The following is an 18,161-nucleotide window of genomic DNA, read 5'->3' on the forward strand; positions in this document are numbered from 1 at the left end:
AGACTCTCTTTGAATGGGGTCCTGATTGAGAGCCTCTCTTTGAATGGGGTCCTGAAGGAGAGACTCTCTTTGAATGGGATTCTGATGGTGAAACTCTCTTTGAATCGGGTCCTGATGGAGGGACTCTCTTTGAATGGGGTCTTGATGGAGAGACTCTCTTTGAATGGGTTCCTGACTAAGAGAATCTCTTTGAATGGGTCCTGATGGAGGATCTCTCATTGAATGCGGTCCTGATGAAAGACTCCATTTGAATGGGGTCCTAATGAAGAAACTCTCTTTGAATGGGGTTCTGATGTAAAGGTGTTTTTTGAATGGGGTTTTGATGGAGAGAGTATCTTTATATGGATTCCTGATAGAAAAAATCTCTTTTAATGGGGTTCTGATGGAGATATTCTCTTTGTATGTGGTCCTGATGGTGAAACTCTCTTTGAATGGGGTCCTGATGGAGAGACTCTGTTTGAAGGGGGTCCTGATGGAGATACTCTCTTTCAATGGGATCCTGATGGTGAATCTCTCTTTGAAGGGGTCCTGATGGAGAGACTCGCTTTGAATGGGGCCCTGATGGAGATACTCTCTTTCAATGGGATCCTGATGGTGAAACTATCTTTGAAGGGGTCCTGATGGAAAGACTCTCTTTGAATGGGATTCTGATGGTGAAACTCTCTTTGAATGTGGTCCTCATAGAGGGTCTCTCTTTGAATGCGGTTCTGATAGACAAATGTTCTTTGAATGGGATCATGATGGAGGCACTGTCTTTAATGGGGTCCTGATGGAGAGACTCTCTTTGAATGGGGTCCTGATGGACAGACTCTCTTGTTATGGTGTCCTGATGTACAGACTCTCTTTGAATGGGATCCTGATGAAGAAACTCTCTTTGAATGGGGTTCTGATGGAGAGACTCTCTTTGAATGGGGTTCTGATGGAGAGACTCTCTTTGAATGGGGTCCTAATGGAGGGACTCTCTTTGAATGGGGTTCTGATAGAGAGACTCTCTTTGAATGGGGTTCTGATGGAGAGACTCTCTTTGAATGGGGTCCTAATGGAGGGACTCTCTTTGAATGGGGTTCTGATGGAGAGACTCTCTTTGAATGGGGTCCTAATGGAGGGACTCTCTTTGAATGGGATCCTGATGAAGAAACTCTCTTTGAATGGGGTTCTGATGGAGAGACTCTCTTTGAATGGGGTTCTGGTGGAGAGACTCTCTTTGAATGGGGTTCTGATGGAGAGACTCTCTTTGAATGGGGTTCTGATGGAGAGACTCTCTTTGAATGGGGTTCTGATGGAGAGACTCTCTTTGAATGGGGTTCTGATGGAGAGACTCTCTTTGAATGGGGTTCTGATGAAGAAACTCTCTTTGAATGGGGTTCTGATGAAGAAACTCTCTTTGAATGGGGTTCTGATGGAGAGACTCTCTTTGAATGGGGTTCTGATGGAGAGACTCTCTTTGAATGGGGTTCTGATGGAGAGACTCTGTTTGAAGGGGGTCCTGATGGAGAGACTCTCTTTGAATGGGGTCCTGATGGACAGACTCTCTTTGAAGGGGGTCCTGATGGAGGGATTCTCTTTGAATGGGGTCCTGATGGACAGACTCTCTTTGAAGGGGGTCTTGATGGATAGACTCTCTTTGAATGGAGTCCTGCAGGAGAGACTCTCTTTAAATGGGGACCTGATGGAGAGACTCTGTTTGGATGGGGTCCTGATGGAGATACTCTCTTTCAATGGGATCCTGATGGTGAATCTCTCTTTGAAGGGGTCCTGATGGAGAGACTCGCTTTGAATGGGGCCCTGATGGAGATACTCTCTTTCAATGGGATCCTGATGGTGAAACTATCTTTGAAGGGGTCCTGATGGAAAGACTCTCTTTGAATGGGATTCTGATGGTGAAACTCTCTTTGAATGTGGTCCTCATAGAGGGTCTCTCTTTGAATGCGGTTCTGATAGACAAATGTTCTTTGAATGGGATCATGATGGAGGCACTGTCTTTAATGGGGTCCTGATGGAGAGACTCTCTTTGAATGGGGTCCTGATGGACAGACTCTCTTGTTATGGTGTCCTGATGTACAGACTCTCTTTGAATGGGATCCTGATGAAGAAACTCTCTTTGAATGGGGTTCTGATGGAGAGACTCTCTTTGAATGGGGTCCTAATGGAGGGACTCTCTTTGAATGGGGTTCTGATGGAGAGACTCTCTTTGAATGGGGTTCTGATGGAGAGACTCTCTTTGAATGGGGTCCTAATAGAGGGACTCTCTTTGAATGGGATCCTGATGAAGAAACTCTCTTTGAATGGGGTTCTGATGGAGAGACTCTCTTTGAATGGGGTTCTGATGGAGAGACTCTCTTTGAATGGGGTTCTGATGGAGAGACTCTCTTTGAATGGGGTTCTGATGGAGAGACTCTCTTTGAATGGGGTTCTGATGGAGAGACTCTCTTTGAATGGGATCCTGATGAAGAGACTCTCTTTGAATGGGGTTCTGATGGAGAGACTCTCTTTGAATGGGATCCTGATGAAGAGACTCTCTTTGAATGGGGTTCTGATGAAGAAACTCTCTTTGAATGGGGTTCTGATGGAGAGACTCTCTTTGAATGGGGTTCTGATGGAGAGACTCTCTTTGAATGGGGTTCTGATGGAGGGACTCTCTTTGAATGGGATCCTGATGAAGAAACTCTCTTTGAATGGGGTTCTGATGGAGAGACTCTCTTTGAATGGGGTTCTGATGGAGAGACTCTCTTTGAATGGGGTCCTAATGGAGGGACTCTCTTTGAATGGGCTTCTGATGAAGAAACTCTCTTTGAATGGGGTTCTGATGGAGAGACTCTCTTTGAATGGGGTTCTGATGGAGAGACTCTCTTTGAATGGGATCCTGATGAAGAAACTCTCTTTGAATGGGGTTCTGATGGAGAGACTCTCTTTGAATGGGATCCTGATGAAGAAACTCTCTTTGAATGGGGTTCTGATTGATGGACTCTCTTTGAATGGGGTCCTTTTTTTAAATTCGTTCATGGGATGTGGGCGTCGCTGGGGAGGCCGGCATTTATTGCCCATCCCTAATTGCCCTTGAGAAGTGGTGACGAGCCGCCTTCTTGAACCGCTGCAGTCCGTTTGGTGAAGGTTCTCCCACAGTGCTGTTAGGTAGCGAGTTCCAGGATTTTGACCCAGTGACGATGAAGGAACGGCGATATATTTCCTAGTCGGGATGGTGTGTGACTTTGAGGGGAACGTGCAGGTGGTGTTGTTCCCATGTACCTGCTGCTCTTGTCCTTCAGGTGGTAGAGGTCGCGGGTTTGGGAGGTGCTGTCGAAGAAGCCTTGGCGAGTTGCTGCAGTGCATCCTGTGGATGGTACACACTGTAGCCACAGTGCACCGGTGATGAAGGGAGTGAATGTTTAGGGTGGTGGAAGGGGTGCCAATCAAGCGGGCTGCTTTGTCCTGGATGGTGTCGAGCTTCCTGAGTGTTGTTGGAGCTGCACTCATCCAGGCAAGTGGAGAGTATTCCATCACACTCCTGACTTGTGCCTTGTAGATGGTGGAAAGGCTTTGGGGAGTCAGGAGGTGAGTCACTCGCCACAGAATACCCAGCCTCTGACCTGCTCCAGAAGCCACAGTATTTATATGGCTGGTCCAGTTAAGTTTCTGGTCAATGGTGACCCCCAAGATGTTGATGGTGGGGGATTCGGCGATGGTAATGCCGTTGAATGTCATGGGGAGGTGGTTAGACTCTCTCTTCTTGGAGATGGTCATTGCCTGGCACTTGTCTGGCACAAATGTTACTTGCCACTTATCAGCCCAAACCTGGATGTTGTCCAGGTCTTGCTGCATGATGGCTCGGACTGCTTCATTATCTGAGGGCTTGTGAATGCAACTGAACACTGTGCAATCATCAGTGAACATCCCCATTTCTGACCGTATGATGGAGGGAAGGTCATTGATGAAGCAGCTGAAGATGGTTGGGCCTAGGACACTGCCCTGAGGAACTCCTGCAGCACTGCCCTGGGGCTGAGATGATTGGCCTCCAACAACCACTACCATCTTCCTTTGTGCTAGGTATGACTCCAGCCACTGGAGAGTTTGCCCCCTGATTCCCATTGACTTCAATTTTACTTGGGCTCCTTGGTGCCACACTCGGTCAAATGCTGCCTTGATATCAAGGGCAGTCACTCTCACCTCACCTCTGGAATTCAGCTCTTTTGTCCATGTTTGGACCAAGGCTGTAATGAGGTCTGGAGCCGAGTGGTCCTGGCGGGACCCAAACTGGGCAAGGTGAGCAGGTTATTGGTGAGTAAGTGCCGCTTGATAGCACTGTCGACGACACCTTCCATCACTTTGCTGATGATTGAGAGTAGACTGATGGGGCGGTAATTGGCCGGATTGGATTTGTCCTGTTTTTTGTGGACATGACATACCTGGGCAATTTTCCACATTGTCGGGTAGATGCCAGTGTTTTGGCTGTACTGGAACAGCTTGGCTAGAGGCGCAGCTAGTTCTGGAGCACAAGTCTTCAGCACTACAGCCGGGCCCATAGCCTTTGCTGGATCCAGTGCACTCAACCGTTTCTTGATATCACGTGGAGTGAATCGAATTGGCTGAAGACTGGCTTCTGTGATGGTGGGGATATCGGGAGGAGGCCAAGATGGATCATCCACTTGGCACTTCTGGCTGAAGACGGTTGCAAACGCTTCAGCCTTATCTTTTGCACTCACGTGCTGGACTCTGCCGTCATTGAGGATGGGGATGTTTACAGAGCCTCCTCCTCCCGTTAGTTGTTTAATTGTCCACCACCATTCACGACTGGATGTGGCAGGACTGCAGAGCTTTGATCTGATCCGTTGGTTGTGGAATCGCTTAGCTCTGTCTATAGCATGCTGCTTCCGCTGTTTAGCATGCATGTAGTCCTGAGTTGTAGCTTCACCAGGTTGGCACCTCATTTTTAGGCACGCCTGGTGCTGCTCCTGGCATGCTCTTCTACAATCCTCATTGAACCAGGGTTGATCTCCTGGCTTGTTGGTAATGGTAGAGTGAGGAATATGCCGGGCCATGAGGTTACAGATTGTGCTGGAATACAATTCTGCTGCTGCTGATGGCCCACAGCACCTCATGGATGCCCAGTTTTGAGCTGCTAGATCTGTTCTGAATCTATCCCATTTAGCACGGTGGTAGTGCCACACAACACATTGGATGGTGTCCTCAGTGCGAAGATGGGACTTCGTCTCCACAAGGACTGTGCGGTGGTCACTCCTACCAATACTATCATGGACAGATGCATTTGCGACAGGTAGGTTGGTGAGGACGAGGTCAAGTAAGTTTTTCCCTCGTGTTGGTTCGCTCACCACCTGCCGCAGGCCCAGTCTGGCAGCTATGTCCTTCAGGACTCGGCCAGCTTGGTCAGTAGTGGTGCTACCGAGCCACTCTTGGTGATGGACATTGAGTCCCCCACCCAGAGTACATTCTGTGCCCTTGCTCCCCTCAGTGCTTCCTCCAAGTGGTGTTCAACATGGAGGAGGACTGATTCATCAGCTGAGGGTGGGCAGTAGGTGGTAATCAACAGAAGGTTTCCTTGCCCATGTTTGACCTGATGCCATGAGATTTCATGGGGTCCAGAGTCAATGTTTTGGACTCCCAGGGCCACTCCCTCCTGACCGTATACCACTGTACCACCACCTCTGGTGGGTCTGTCCTGCCGGTGGGACAGGACATACCCAGGGATGGTGATGGAAGAGTCTGGGATGTTGGCTGAAAGGTATGATTCTGTGAGTATGGCTATGTCAGGCTGTTGCTTGACTAGTCTGAGGGACAGCTCTCCCAATTTTGGCACAAGACCCCAGATGTTAGTGAGGAGAACTTTGCAGGGTCGATTGGGCTTGGTTTGCCTTTGTCGTGTCCGGTGCCTAGTGGTCCGTCCAGTTTTATTCTTATTGTGACTTTTTTTAGCGAGATTTTACAACTGAGTGACTTGCTGGGCCATTTCAGAGTCAACCACATTGCTGTGGGTCTGGAGTCACATATCGGCCAGACCGGGTAAGGACGGCAGGTTTCCTTCCCTAAAGGACATTAGTGAACCAGATGCGTTTTTACGACAATCTGGTAATTTCATGGCCACCATTACTGATACTAGTATTTTAATTTCAGATTTTTTAATTTTTTAATTAATTGAATTTAAATTCCCCAGCTGCCGTGGCGGGATTTGAACTCATGACTCCGGATTATTAGTCCTCGCCTCTGGATTACTAGTCCAGTAACAAAACCACTATGCTACCGTACCTCTTTGAATGAGGTCCTGATGGCGAGACTCTCTTTGAATGAGGTCCTGATGGCAATACTCACTTTGAATGGGGTCCTAATGGACAGACTCTGTTTGAAGGGGGTCCTGATGGCGTGACTCTCTTTGAAGGGGGTCCTGATGGAGGGACTCTCTTTGAAGGGGGTCCTGATGGAGGGACTCTCTTTGAATGGGGTCTTGATGGAGGGACTCTCTTTGAATGGGGTCCTGATGGACAGACTCTCTTTGAAGGGGGTCCTGATGGCGAGACTCTCTTTGCAGGGGGTCCTGATAGAAAAAATCTCTTTGAATGGGGTACTGATGGAGGGACTCTCTTTGAATGGGGTCCTGATGGAGAGACTCTCTTTGAATGCGGTCCTGATGGAGGGACTCTCCTTGAATGGCATTTTGATGGAGGGACTCTGTTTGAGTGGGGAACTATGAAGAGACACTCTTTGAATGGGGTCCTGAAGGTGAGACTCTCTTTGAATGGAGTCCTGTAGGAGAGACTCTCTTTGAATGGGGACGTGATGGAGAGACTCTCTTTGAATGGTGTCCTGTTGGAGGGACCCTGTTTGGATGGGGTCTGATGGAGGTAATCTCTTTTGCGGGGTCCAAATGGAGGGACTCTCTTTGAATGGGGTCCTGATGGAGAGACTTTCTTTGAATGGGGTCCTGATGGTGAAACTCTCTTTGAATGGGGTCCTCAAAGATGGTCTCTCTTTGAATGCGATTCTGATGGAGAGACTCTCTTTGAATGAAATCCTGATGGAGAGACTCTCTTTGAATGGGGTCCTGATGGACAGACTCTCTTGTTATGGTGTCCTGATGGACAGACTCTCTTTGAATGCGGTCCTGATGGAGGGACTCTCTTTGAGTGGGGAACTGATGAAGAGGCTCTCTTGGAATGGGATCCTGATGGAAACATTCTCTTTGAATGGGGTCCTGATGGAGAAACTCTCTTTTAATGGTTTCCTGATGGCGAGACTCTCTTTGAATGGGGTCTTGATGGAGGGACCCTCTTTGATGGGGGACTGATGGAGAGACTCTCTTTGAATGGGGTCCTGATGGAGGGACTCTCGTTCGTGGTGTCCGAATGGAGGGACTCTCTTTGAATGGGATTCTGATGGACAAACTTTCTTTGAATTGGTTCCTGATGGAGGGACTCTCTTTGAGTGGGGAACTGATGAAAAGACACCCTTTGAATGGGGTCTTGATGGAAACAGTCTCTTTGAACGGGTTCCTGATGGAAACACTCTCTTTTAATGGGGTCCTAATGCACAGATTCTCTTTGAAGGGGGTCCTGATGCGAGACTCTGTTTGAATGTTGTCCTGATGGTGAGACTCTCTTTGAATGTGGTCCTGACGGAGGGCCTCACTTTGGATGGGGTCCTGATGGACAGTCTCTCCTTGAGTGGGGTCCTGATGGTGAAACTCTCTTTGAAGGGGTCCTGATGGAGGGACTCTCTTCAAATGGGGTTGTGATGGACAAATGTTCTTTGATGGGCTCCTGATGGAGAGACTCTCTTTGAATGGAGTCCTGATTGAGAGACTCTCTTTGAATGGGGTCCTGATGGCGATATTCACTTTGAATGGGGTCCTAAAGGAGAGACTCTCTTTGAATGGGGTCCTGATTGCAAAACACTCTTTGAATTGAGTCCTGATGGATGGACTCTGTTTGGATGGGGTCCTGATGGAGGGACTCTCTTTGAATGTGGTACTGGTGGAGGGACTCTCATTGAATGGGGACCTGGTGGAGGGACTCATTTTGATTGGGATCCTGATGGAGGGACTCTATTTGGATGGGATCCTGATGGAGGTACTCTCTTTCAATGGGGTCCTGATGAAGGGTTTCCATTTGGATGGGGTCCTGATGGAGAGACTCTCTTCGATTTGTGCTCTGATGAACAAACGTTCTTTGATGGGGTCCAGATGGAGAGACTCTCTTTGAAGGGGATCCTGATGGCGAGACTCTCTTTGAATGGAGTCCTGTTGGAGAAACTCTCTTTGTGTGGGGCCCTGAAGGAGGAACTCTGTTTGGATGGGGTGCTGATGGATGGAGTCTCTTTGAATGGGGTCCTGATGGTCAGACTCTCTTTGAATGGGGTTCTGATGGTGTGACTCTCTTTGAATGGCGTACTGATGGAGGGACTCTCTTTGATTGGGTTTCTGATGGACAAACTCTCTTTGAATGAGGTCCTGATGGAGAAACTCTCTTTGAATGAGGTCCTAATGGACTGTATTTCTTTGAATGGGGTCCTGATAGACAGACTCTCTTTGAATGGAGTCCTGATGGAGGGGCTCCCTCTTTGAATGGGGTCCTGGTGGAGGGACTCCCTCTTTGAATGGGGTCCTGATGATGAGAGTTCACTTTTGAATCAGGTCCTGATGGTATCCCTCCCACTTTATGCTACAGCTGTTGAGTTTTGTATACATTAATGATGTGACAGGAGGGTGACGTGCGTGTTGGGCTCAAAATGCCCAGCTGTTTTAATGCCACATAACAAGGATCATTGATAGGTATGGTCGAGGAGACATGCTGTTTCATGTATGTTATGAGATGCTTGGAGCTGCAACCAAATGCCAATCAATGTCACGTCTGACTCATTAAACTGGAAACAGGATGTGGGATTGTACTTGCATCTTAGGTTTCCTCCAGCCCAGACTCCACTTGATGAGCCAGTCCCTTTACGTATCAGTTACTACTGAATTCTTTCAGCATGCGGTACATATACTGCAGCAATCCTGGGGTTAATCAGGCTTAACTCTAAAAATAGGGCACTACAAATGAGCCAGTGAACAGGATATAATCATCACACAGCGTTGAGTGTGTCCCTCTCTTTAATGACTGCTTTTCATCCCCTGCCACCCACAGGGGGAGGCACTAGGCATCAGCTTAAATATACCAGCAAGAGGCACCTGGTGTCTTTTCAACACAGCTCTGATCCATTTATCACTGCGTTTATTGGGGAAACCCTCATATTTCAACAGCACCAAATCCCAGCTGCAAAACTCCCTTTCTAAGAGATACCCTGATATTGAGACTGGGGTGGGAGGGGGTGGTGGGGAGTAGATTCTTCTCTTCAGGGTGGAGTCTGGATGTGGAAGGATCGGTACCTCATCCACCCGTTAAACATTCACTCCCTCCACCACTGGCATACCGTGGCCACAATGTGTACCATCTACAAGATGCACTGCAGCAACTCGCCAAGGCTTCTTCAGCAGCACCTCCCAAACCCGCAACCTCCACCACCTAGAAGGACAAGGGCAGCAGGTGCATGGGAACAACACCGTCTCCAAGTCACACACCATCCTGACTTGGAAATATATCGCCGTTCCTTCATCGTCGCTGGGTCAAAAACCTGGAACTCCCGACCTAACAGCACTGTGGGAGAACCTTCACTACACGGACTGCAGCGGTTCAAGAAGAAGGCGGCTCACCACCACCTTCTCAAGGGCAACTAGGGACAGGTAATGAATGCCGGCCTTGCCAGCAACCCATATCCCAAGACTGAATACATTTTTTAAAACTTCCACTCGCACCTCCGTATTCGCCACAGCCCCCACCGTCACCCTCGGATGAAGGCTCGTTATGTGTGCACGCCAGGATTCCTGCCATCAGGATCCAAAGGGAGGAAACTGGCGGACGCCACTAGAAGTCCCAACGCGGGAACTTAAAAGGGCAGAAGCGCCTTGATGGTCGGAGACCAGACCCTCTGAAGGCCTTGGTGGACACCTGGACCTTCAACATGAAGGATGGAGGTAGAGAAGGTCACGACAGGAAGCTCTCTCTCCACTGGGCACCGCAGGGCAGTTAGCGCCACTTCCCGGGCCCATTGCTACCTTCCCCATGGTAGCCCGGGGAAGCAGCAGTAACGTGGGTGGTAAGACTGAAAATCTGCTGGGTCATGGGATTTGCCCCCTTCCCCTACCCAAAACTCCAATTGTATACAGTGGGTGGGGAAGGAGCAAGTGGGAACCGGGGGGAAGGATATCCCTTTTAGGGTGATCAGGTGGCAGTAGGCTATTCCTGGTGAGGTCGTAGATCACTCCCACCCCTGAGGAAGGGGTCCTGATGTTGGTGCTCCCTCCTTAACATGATCCTAATGGCCAAGATTCCCTCCTAATGGTGAGGCTTCTCCTTTAATATGAGTCTTGGTGGTTACATAAGTAGTATCATTGAATCATAGACTCATAGCATGGTTACAGCACGGAAAGAGGCCATTCAGCCCGTCAAGTCCATGCCGGCTCTCTGCAAGGGCAATCCAGCTAGTCCTACTCCCCCGCCCTACACCTGCAAATTTTTTCCCTAAGTGGGAAACATCAGGGTGGATCTTTCTGCCCCGGCAGGTTCGTTCCCAGCAAATGGTGTGGAGATCTCCCACTCCACTTGCACATTATGCGATGAAGGGCTTTTAACATGCTTTGACACAAATGGTGAGAGAGCTTCATTTACACATGCAATCTCATGTAAACAAAGTCATGTAGAATTTCGTGATGCTGTCGCCTGATTTACGCAGTGCACTAAATCTAGGCTGGCACTCCAGTGCAGTACTGAGGGAATGCTGCACTGTTTGAGGTGCCATCTTTCGGATGAGGTGTTAAACCGAGGCCCCCGTCTGCCCTATCGGGTGGACCTAAAAGATCTCAAGCACAGGGGAGTTTGCCTGGTGTCATGACCAATATTTATTCCTCAACCAACACCACTATAACAGATTATCTGATCATTATCACACTGCTGTTTGTGGGACCTTGCTGTGCGCAAGTTGGCTGCTGCGTTTCCTTCATTACAACAGCGAATATACTTCAAAAAGTACTTCATTGGCTGTAAAGCGCTTTGGGACGGTCTGAGGTCATGAAAGGCATTGTAGGAATGAAAGTGTTTTTTTCTCCTTATTTTGCAGACACGGCATGGGGGTCAAAGGCCAAGCACATTCCCCTACCCTTTCAAAAAGTAGTTTCTTAAAGGCGAATTGTTTAAATTTTGATTGCTGTAACCAGAGTTATCTAATTGGTATTCCATTTAGCTGAAGATAACGATGAATTAAAAGGATCTCAGATAGGCTCACCTGCACAGGAGATCTGCTAATATCAACTGAGCCAAGCTTACAGATCCAGGCGCAGCTACCTGGAACTGACAGGAGGGAACTGCCTTCACAGGCTAAGCTGTGCCGTCAGCCATGGCGGGGGGGGGGGGGGTTGTGCCATTTGCTGCAAGCTGACCTGTAGATGACCTCAACCACAGGGACTGCACTACCAGTGTCAGTCAAGGTCATAACCTTTGGGTCCTATCAAACTACCATATGGGACATCTGCAACACCTATCAGCTGTGCACTAATGCATCAAGAGAGTCATTGATGCTTTGCTCACCTGGGCCAAACAACAGTAGAATGACAGAGCAGTGCAATTGTTCTGCTTGGCAGGATCCCCCGACGTCCATGGTGGTATAAATGTGGCCTTCCAACCCATTTGCTCCAAATCTAAACACGCTATTTCTAGCCTGGCAGTGTGTGGTGCCAACACTGGAGAGTAGATTTTAACTTATCACCGAATGGAAAACGGGTGGCAGTGGATTGGCCACCCATTATATACACTGTCCAATTTTCCTTTCAATTGACTTCAAAATTGTCCAGGGTGTGAAACGGGCAGCCCATCTGCTACTGCCCGTTTTCCGCCGGCTTTAGATGGGTAACCCGGTGCTGCTCTTTACAGTGACGCTCTAAGTGCACAGATCATTGAAAATCGTGCTCCTGTAGGATAAGGAAGGCCACACATCAACTCAGCCATTTTAACTCCTTGTAGTTTGCCTCGCAGTATCTCATTGTGCTCTCTCTCTCTCTCAGATAACTGGGTCCTTCCACCTTTGTTTTTAAACGCTCAGTACTTGGCTTCTGAATTACTCCCTCACACACCACAGGGTAGATGTTGCCAAGTCTTCCGTCACTGGTGTGCCCTTGCTTGCATCTACCCCATAACTCGTGGCAAGCGAGCACTCTTTCTGTGCGTTTCTGCCTGTCACATTTAGAGTTCTCCTCTGAGTAGATGGAGCAGTGGTACAGAAGACAACGGTGGGAAAAAGCAGTACAAATAGCCAGTAAATCTGAGAGAGAGAGAGAGGGGGGTGAGGGGAGGGGGGGGGGGGGAAGGGAGGGAAATAAACACAACCGGGAGTGAAGGCATTTTTTTTTAAAATGATGCAGCATCCAACATTAAGCAAAAGAACCAGGGGGGAGATGAGGAGAATTTTTTTTACTCAGCGAGTTGCCTGAAAGGGTGGTGGAAGCAGATTCAATTAGTAACTTTTAAAAGGGAACTGCATTATATACTTGAAAAGGAAAGATTTGCAGGGATATGGGGAAAGAGCAGTGGAGTGGAACTAATTAGACAGCTTTTTACAAGGACCCAGCACAGGCACAATGGGATGAATGGCCTTCTTCTGTGTTGTAGGATTTGATATGAGATGGGGAAAACCAAGAGAGATGCAGATGCTTAGAGAACTGTCAGGGCTGGACTCCTAAGCATTTAAAAACAAAGGTGGAAGGACCCAGTTATCTGAGAGAGAGAGAGAGAGAGAGCACAATGAGATATTGCGAGGCAAACTACAAGGAGTTAAAATGGCTGAGTTGATGTGTGGCCTTCCTTATCCTACAGGAGCATGATTTTTTCAATGATCTGTGCACTTAGAGCGTCACTGTAAAGAGCAGCACCGGGTTACCCATCTAAAGGCACTTCATTTCCCAAATTACAGGTTGTATTGTTACTGCCTTATATCTGTATCAGGATCTGCTTCATTGAGCACACACTAAAGGGCATAGAGTTTCAGTCTGATGCCTACCCCCTACCGAACAAACTCAATGGTGTGGAGGGCCCCTTGCTGTTCAGTCATATCTCACTCCAGGAGGCCACCTCACAACATTAAAATGAACAAGAGCATCTGCAGTGATTTTATTGAAGCAGCTCCCTCTTCGCTTTTAGCCAGTGTATAAGCTTGTGTTTGGAGCTCTTCCCATCTGAGGAGAATAATGGGAATAAAATGCAAAAAAGCATTTCTTATGAAAGAATCATAAAACTCAGCTATCTGTCTAACCGTCTTTCTATCAGTCTGTGTGGGCAAGCATCTGATTGATAGGGGAAACCCTACCAGAATTTTTGAGAGATAAAGCCTTGCCTGAGGCTGTGTAAAGCAGACTGGGTGCAGTGCCATGGTTATGTTACTGGACTAGACTAATGATCCAGAGAACGAGATCTTAAATCCCACCGTGACAGATTGAGAGTTTGAATTCAGTTTAAAAAAAAACTTGGAAATAAGAAGCTGGTGTCAGTAAAGCTACCTCCTTCCTCGTTCACCTGAGGAAGGAGGTAGCCTCCGAAAGCTTGTGAATTTAAAATAAAATTGCTGGACTATAACTTGGTGTTGTAAAATTGTTTACAATTGTCAACCCCAGTCCATCACCGGCATCTCCACATCGTCAGTAAAGTGACCATAACCATGTCATAAAAACCCAACTGGTTCACTAATGTTCTTTAGGGAAGGAAACTTGTTGTCCTTACCCTGTCTGGCCTATATGTGACTCCAGCCCCACACCAACATGACTGACTTTTAACCGCCCCCTGGAGTGGGCCTAGTAAGCTGCTCAGTTGTATCAACACAGGGCAACTAGGGATGGGCAATAAATGCTGGCCTTGCTAGCGACGCTCACATCTCGTAAATGAACTAAAAAAGGTGACAAAACTACATAATGATTCCCTTGATATCTGTCTTGTACTTTCCATGTTTAAGGTATTGCTGAATCATATAGCTCCAATTGTACAATTTGGCCCCTATTAAATTTTTCAGACATGAATTGCCTTTAACTAATCCAAGCTGGCTGTGCTTGATTGTTGCATTTCTAAGTGCTGATTAATTTGGTGTCAACATATTGAGAGATTGTCCAACCAATCTTGGATGCGCTGCAATGTCCTAAACATTAGGAAAATTAAAACCATTGCCTTTGGCCCTCGCCACAAAATCTGTACCCAGCCACTGTCTCAGGCTGGACCAGACTGTTCACAGCCTTGGCGTTCTATTTGACCCCAAGCTTGGATTCCGACCCCATATCCTTTCCATCATAAAGACCGCCTACTTCCACCTCCATAACATCGCTCGCTTCTCCCCCAGCTCAAACCGTCTGCCACTGAACCCCTCATCCATGCCTTTATCACCTCAAGATTTGACTATTATAATGCTCTCCTGGCCAACCTTCCACCCTCTGTAAACTTCAGCTCATCCAAAATTCTGCTGCCCGTATTCTATCCATCACTCCCGTCTTCGTTGACCTACATTGGCTCCTGCACCTCAATTTTAAAATTTGCATCCTCATATTTAAATCTGTCCATGGCCTCATCCCTCTATCCTCCAGTGGTAATTCCCCATCAACCCCGAAATCTTCATTTCTCTGACTCTGGCCTCTTTTGCTTTCCCCCTTTGCCTTCGCCCCATCATTGGCAACCGTGCCTTCAGCCCCCCACTCTTGAATTCCCTCCTTAAACCTTTTTGCCTCTCCACCTTCCTCTCCTCCTTAAAGACCCTCCTTAAAAGCCATCTTTTTTGATCAGTCTTTTGGTCACCCCTCCAAGTATCTCCTGCTTTGGCTTGGCATCACTTTTTTCCCTTATGCCTCTGTGAAGGATGTTTCACTATGTTAAAGGTGCTATATAAATACATGTTGTTGTTCCTCTACTTGTTCAGCTAGGATCAACATATCCATTGAGGCATTGGCTTGCAGTGTTATCTGGAACTGAGTAGAAAGAATCCTAGTGAGAGATGTACCCCAACAGGTTCGATTAGAGGGCCAGGCTACCTGATCAATCATTGACATTACCTTAGAGTGCTGCAGATCTGCCTGGTTCTGGTATAAATGCCCAAACCATGACTAACTACTAAAAGAAAGAAAGAACCTGCATTTATATAGCACCTTTTTTACCTCTGGACATCCCAAAGTGCTTCACAGCCAACAAAGTACTTTTGAAGTGCAGTCATTATTGTAATGCAGCCAATTTGACCACAGCAAGATCCCACAAAGAGTAACGTGATAATGACCAGATAATCTGTTTTCATGGTAGAGGTTGAGGGATAAATATTGGCCAGGTCACTAGGAGAACTCCCCTGTTTTTCTTCGAAAAGTGCCATGAAATCTTTTACATCCACCTGAGAGGGCAGTCAGGGCCTCGGTTTAACGTCTCATCTGAAAGACGGCACCTCCCATAGTGCAGCGCTCTCTCAATACTGCACTAACGTGGCAGCCTAGATTATGTGCTCAAGTCACTGGAGTGGGATTTGAACCCACGTACATGAAAACCCGAAGGGGAAATTGAAATGTTGAAGGCAAATATTGGTGGTAATTTACATTGGTGATATTTTTACATGGTGCTACCACTGAGCCAAGCAAGGAGCTGCGGTATTAATATTCAGCTGGGATGGAAATTCAGAGCCTCTAGTGAAGCCTCACACTAGGAGTGGAGAACAGTTTAATTAAAGGCATGGTTAGGCAGGACCAAGGATATTAGTGCTGCCTCCTGCACAGGCTGTAGCAAAGCCCCGTGCTTCAGCACCCCGGAGAGCTCCCTCACAAATGAATACCGAAAAGTCTAATGCCATTGTACTGCAGGTTTGATAGCAGTGGTAGTACTGTTAAGGTGTGAGCCTTGGCTCTGAGTCAGAAGGTTGTGGGTTCAAATCCAACTTCAGTGTAATATCTGGGCTGGCACTTCTTTGCAATTTTTGAGGTAGTGCTGCACTGTCGGAGGTGCTGTCTTTTGAATGAGACATTAAACCGTGGCCCGGTCTTCCCTCTCAGGTGGACGCAAAAAGTCCCATGGCACTATTTCGATAAAGAACAGTCAGGGGAAGCCCTGGCAAGGTGTGGGAGGGACATCTCTCTCAAGCAGTGGTGGGCCTCGCTGGCCGAATTTTCCCGCATTGCCCACCGTAATCCCAATCCGATTGCAGGCAGGATTATGAAGGAGAATCGCAGAATATATGTCTTTTATAAGAGTCGATATGAAGACGCTTGAGGAGTGATTGGTTGTGTAAATATGTCTTCTGGCACTTGGTTGGGATTATCTTCTGCAACTCGTCGCTCTTCCCTGCCTTCTCCTGCCCGCCCATTGCTGATACCGTCTCCTGCCCGGTCACTGCTGATATCTTCTCCTGCCCGGTCACTGCTGATATCTTCTCCTGCCCGGTCACTGCTGATATCTTCTCCTGCCCGGTCATTGCTGATACCTTCTCCTGCCCGGTCACTGCTGATATCTTCTCCTGCCCGGTCACTGCTGATATCTTCTCCTGCCCGGTCACTGCTGATATCTTCTCCTGCCCGGTCATTGCTGATACCTTCTCCTGCCCGGTCACTGCTGATATCTTCTCCTGCCCGGTCACTGCTGATATCTTCTCCTGCCCGGTCATTGCTGATATCTTCTCCTGCCCGGTCATTGCTGATATCTTCTCCTGCCCGGTCACTGCTGATATCTTCTCCTGTCTGGTCACTGCTGATATCTTCTCCTGCCCGGTCATTGCTGATATCTTCTCCTGCCCGGTCACTGCTGATATCTTCTCCTGCCTGGTCACTGCTGATATCTTCTCCTGCCTGGTCACTGCTGATATCTTCTCCTGTCTGGTTATTGCTGATATCTTCTCCTGTCTCGTCACTGCTGATATCTTCTCCTGCCTAGTCATTGCTGATATCTTCTCCTGTCTGGTCATTGCTGATATCTTCTCCTGTCTGGTCACTGCTGATATCTTCTCCTGTCTGGTCACTGCTGATATCTTCTCCTGCCTAGTCACTGCTGATATCTTCTCCTATCTGGTCACTGCTGATATCTTCTCCTGTCTGGTCACTGCTGATATCTTCTCTTGCCCGGTCATTGCTGATATCTTCTCCTGTCTGGTCACTGCTGATATCTTCTCTTGCCCGGTCATTGCTAATATCTTCTCCTGTCTGGTCACTGCTGATATCTTCTCTTGCCCGGTCATTGCTGATATCTTCTCTTGCCCGGTCATTGCTAATATCTTCTCCTGTCTGGTCACTGCTGATATCTTCTCCTGCCCGGACATTGCTGATATCTTCTCCTGCCTGGTCATTGCTGATATCTTCTCTTGCCCGGTCATTGCTGATATCTTCTCCTGCCCAGTCACTGCTGATATCTCCTCCTGCCTGGTTACTGCTGATATCTTCTCCTGTCTGGTCACTGCTGATATCTTCTCCTGTCTGGTCACTGCTGATATCTTCTCCTGTCTGGTCATTGCTGATATCTTCTCTTGCCTGGCCATTGCTGATATCTTCTCCTGTCTGGTCACTGCTGATATCTTCTCCTGTCTGGTCACTGCTGATATCTTCTCCTGTCTGGTCACTGCTGATATCTTCTCCTGTCTGGTCATTGCTGATATCTTCTCTTGCCTGGCCATTGCTGATATCTTCTCCTGTCTGGTCACTGCTGATATCTTCTCCTGTCTGGTCACTGCTGATATCTTCTCTTGCCCGGTCATTGCTGATATCTTCTCCTGCCTGGTCACTGCTGATATCTTCTCTTGCTTGGTCACTGGTGATATCTTCCCCTGCCCGGTCACTGCTGCCTGCCTGATCCATAGCAAGGTCCTTTAACAGGGAGAAATGATGTTACAGTATGTTTTCCAAAGGGAAATAGACTGGGCCAAGTAAGCAAGGTATCTGCGAACTGCATGATGTAACTGCGCTACAGGATGGGAGATTGGAGCAATATTGTCTGCTGCTACTTGGGAACTGAAGTGGCAGCAAAGATCAGAGTATCTGATAGTACTATCGCTGCAAGTGGTTTCCAGGTCAGGCTGCAGGATAATGCACCGGTTTCTGATGATCATCTTAAGAGAACAGTAGTCTCTGCATACAG

The 18,161-nt window shown here is 47.9% G+C and overlaps 1 protein-coding gene across 1 annotated transcript; it reads right to left on the reverse strand.

Annotated features, from left to right (window-relative positions):
* Positions 1-17,071: 17,071 nt before the first annotated feature.
* On the reverse strand, positions 17,072-17,881 carry LOC137300329 (dentin sialophosphoprotein-like). Its single transcript, XM_067969415.1, has one exon. The coding sequence runs from the start codon at positions 17,879-17,881 to the stop codon at positions 17,072-17,074; it is 810 nt and encodes a 269-aa protein (XP_067825516.1).
* Positions 17,882-18,161: the final 280 nt, after the last annotated feature.

Source organism: Heptranchias perlo, chromosome 31 (genome assembly GCF_035084215.1).
Source record: "Heptranchias perlo isolate sHepPer1 chromosome 31, sHepPer1.hap1, whole genome shotgun sequence".
Lineage (NCBI taxonomy): Eukaryota > Metazoa > Chordata > Chondrichthyes > Hexanchiformes > Hexanchidae > Heptranchias > Heptranchias perlo.

Bases quoted from the DNA above. Each gene is read 5' to 3' on its own strand.
- LOC137300329 (XM_067969415.1), bottom strand. From the start codon at position 17,881: ATGGATCAGGCAGGCAGCAGTGACCGGGCAGGGGAAGATATCACCAGT.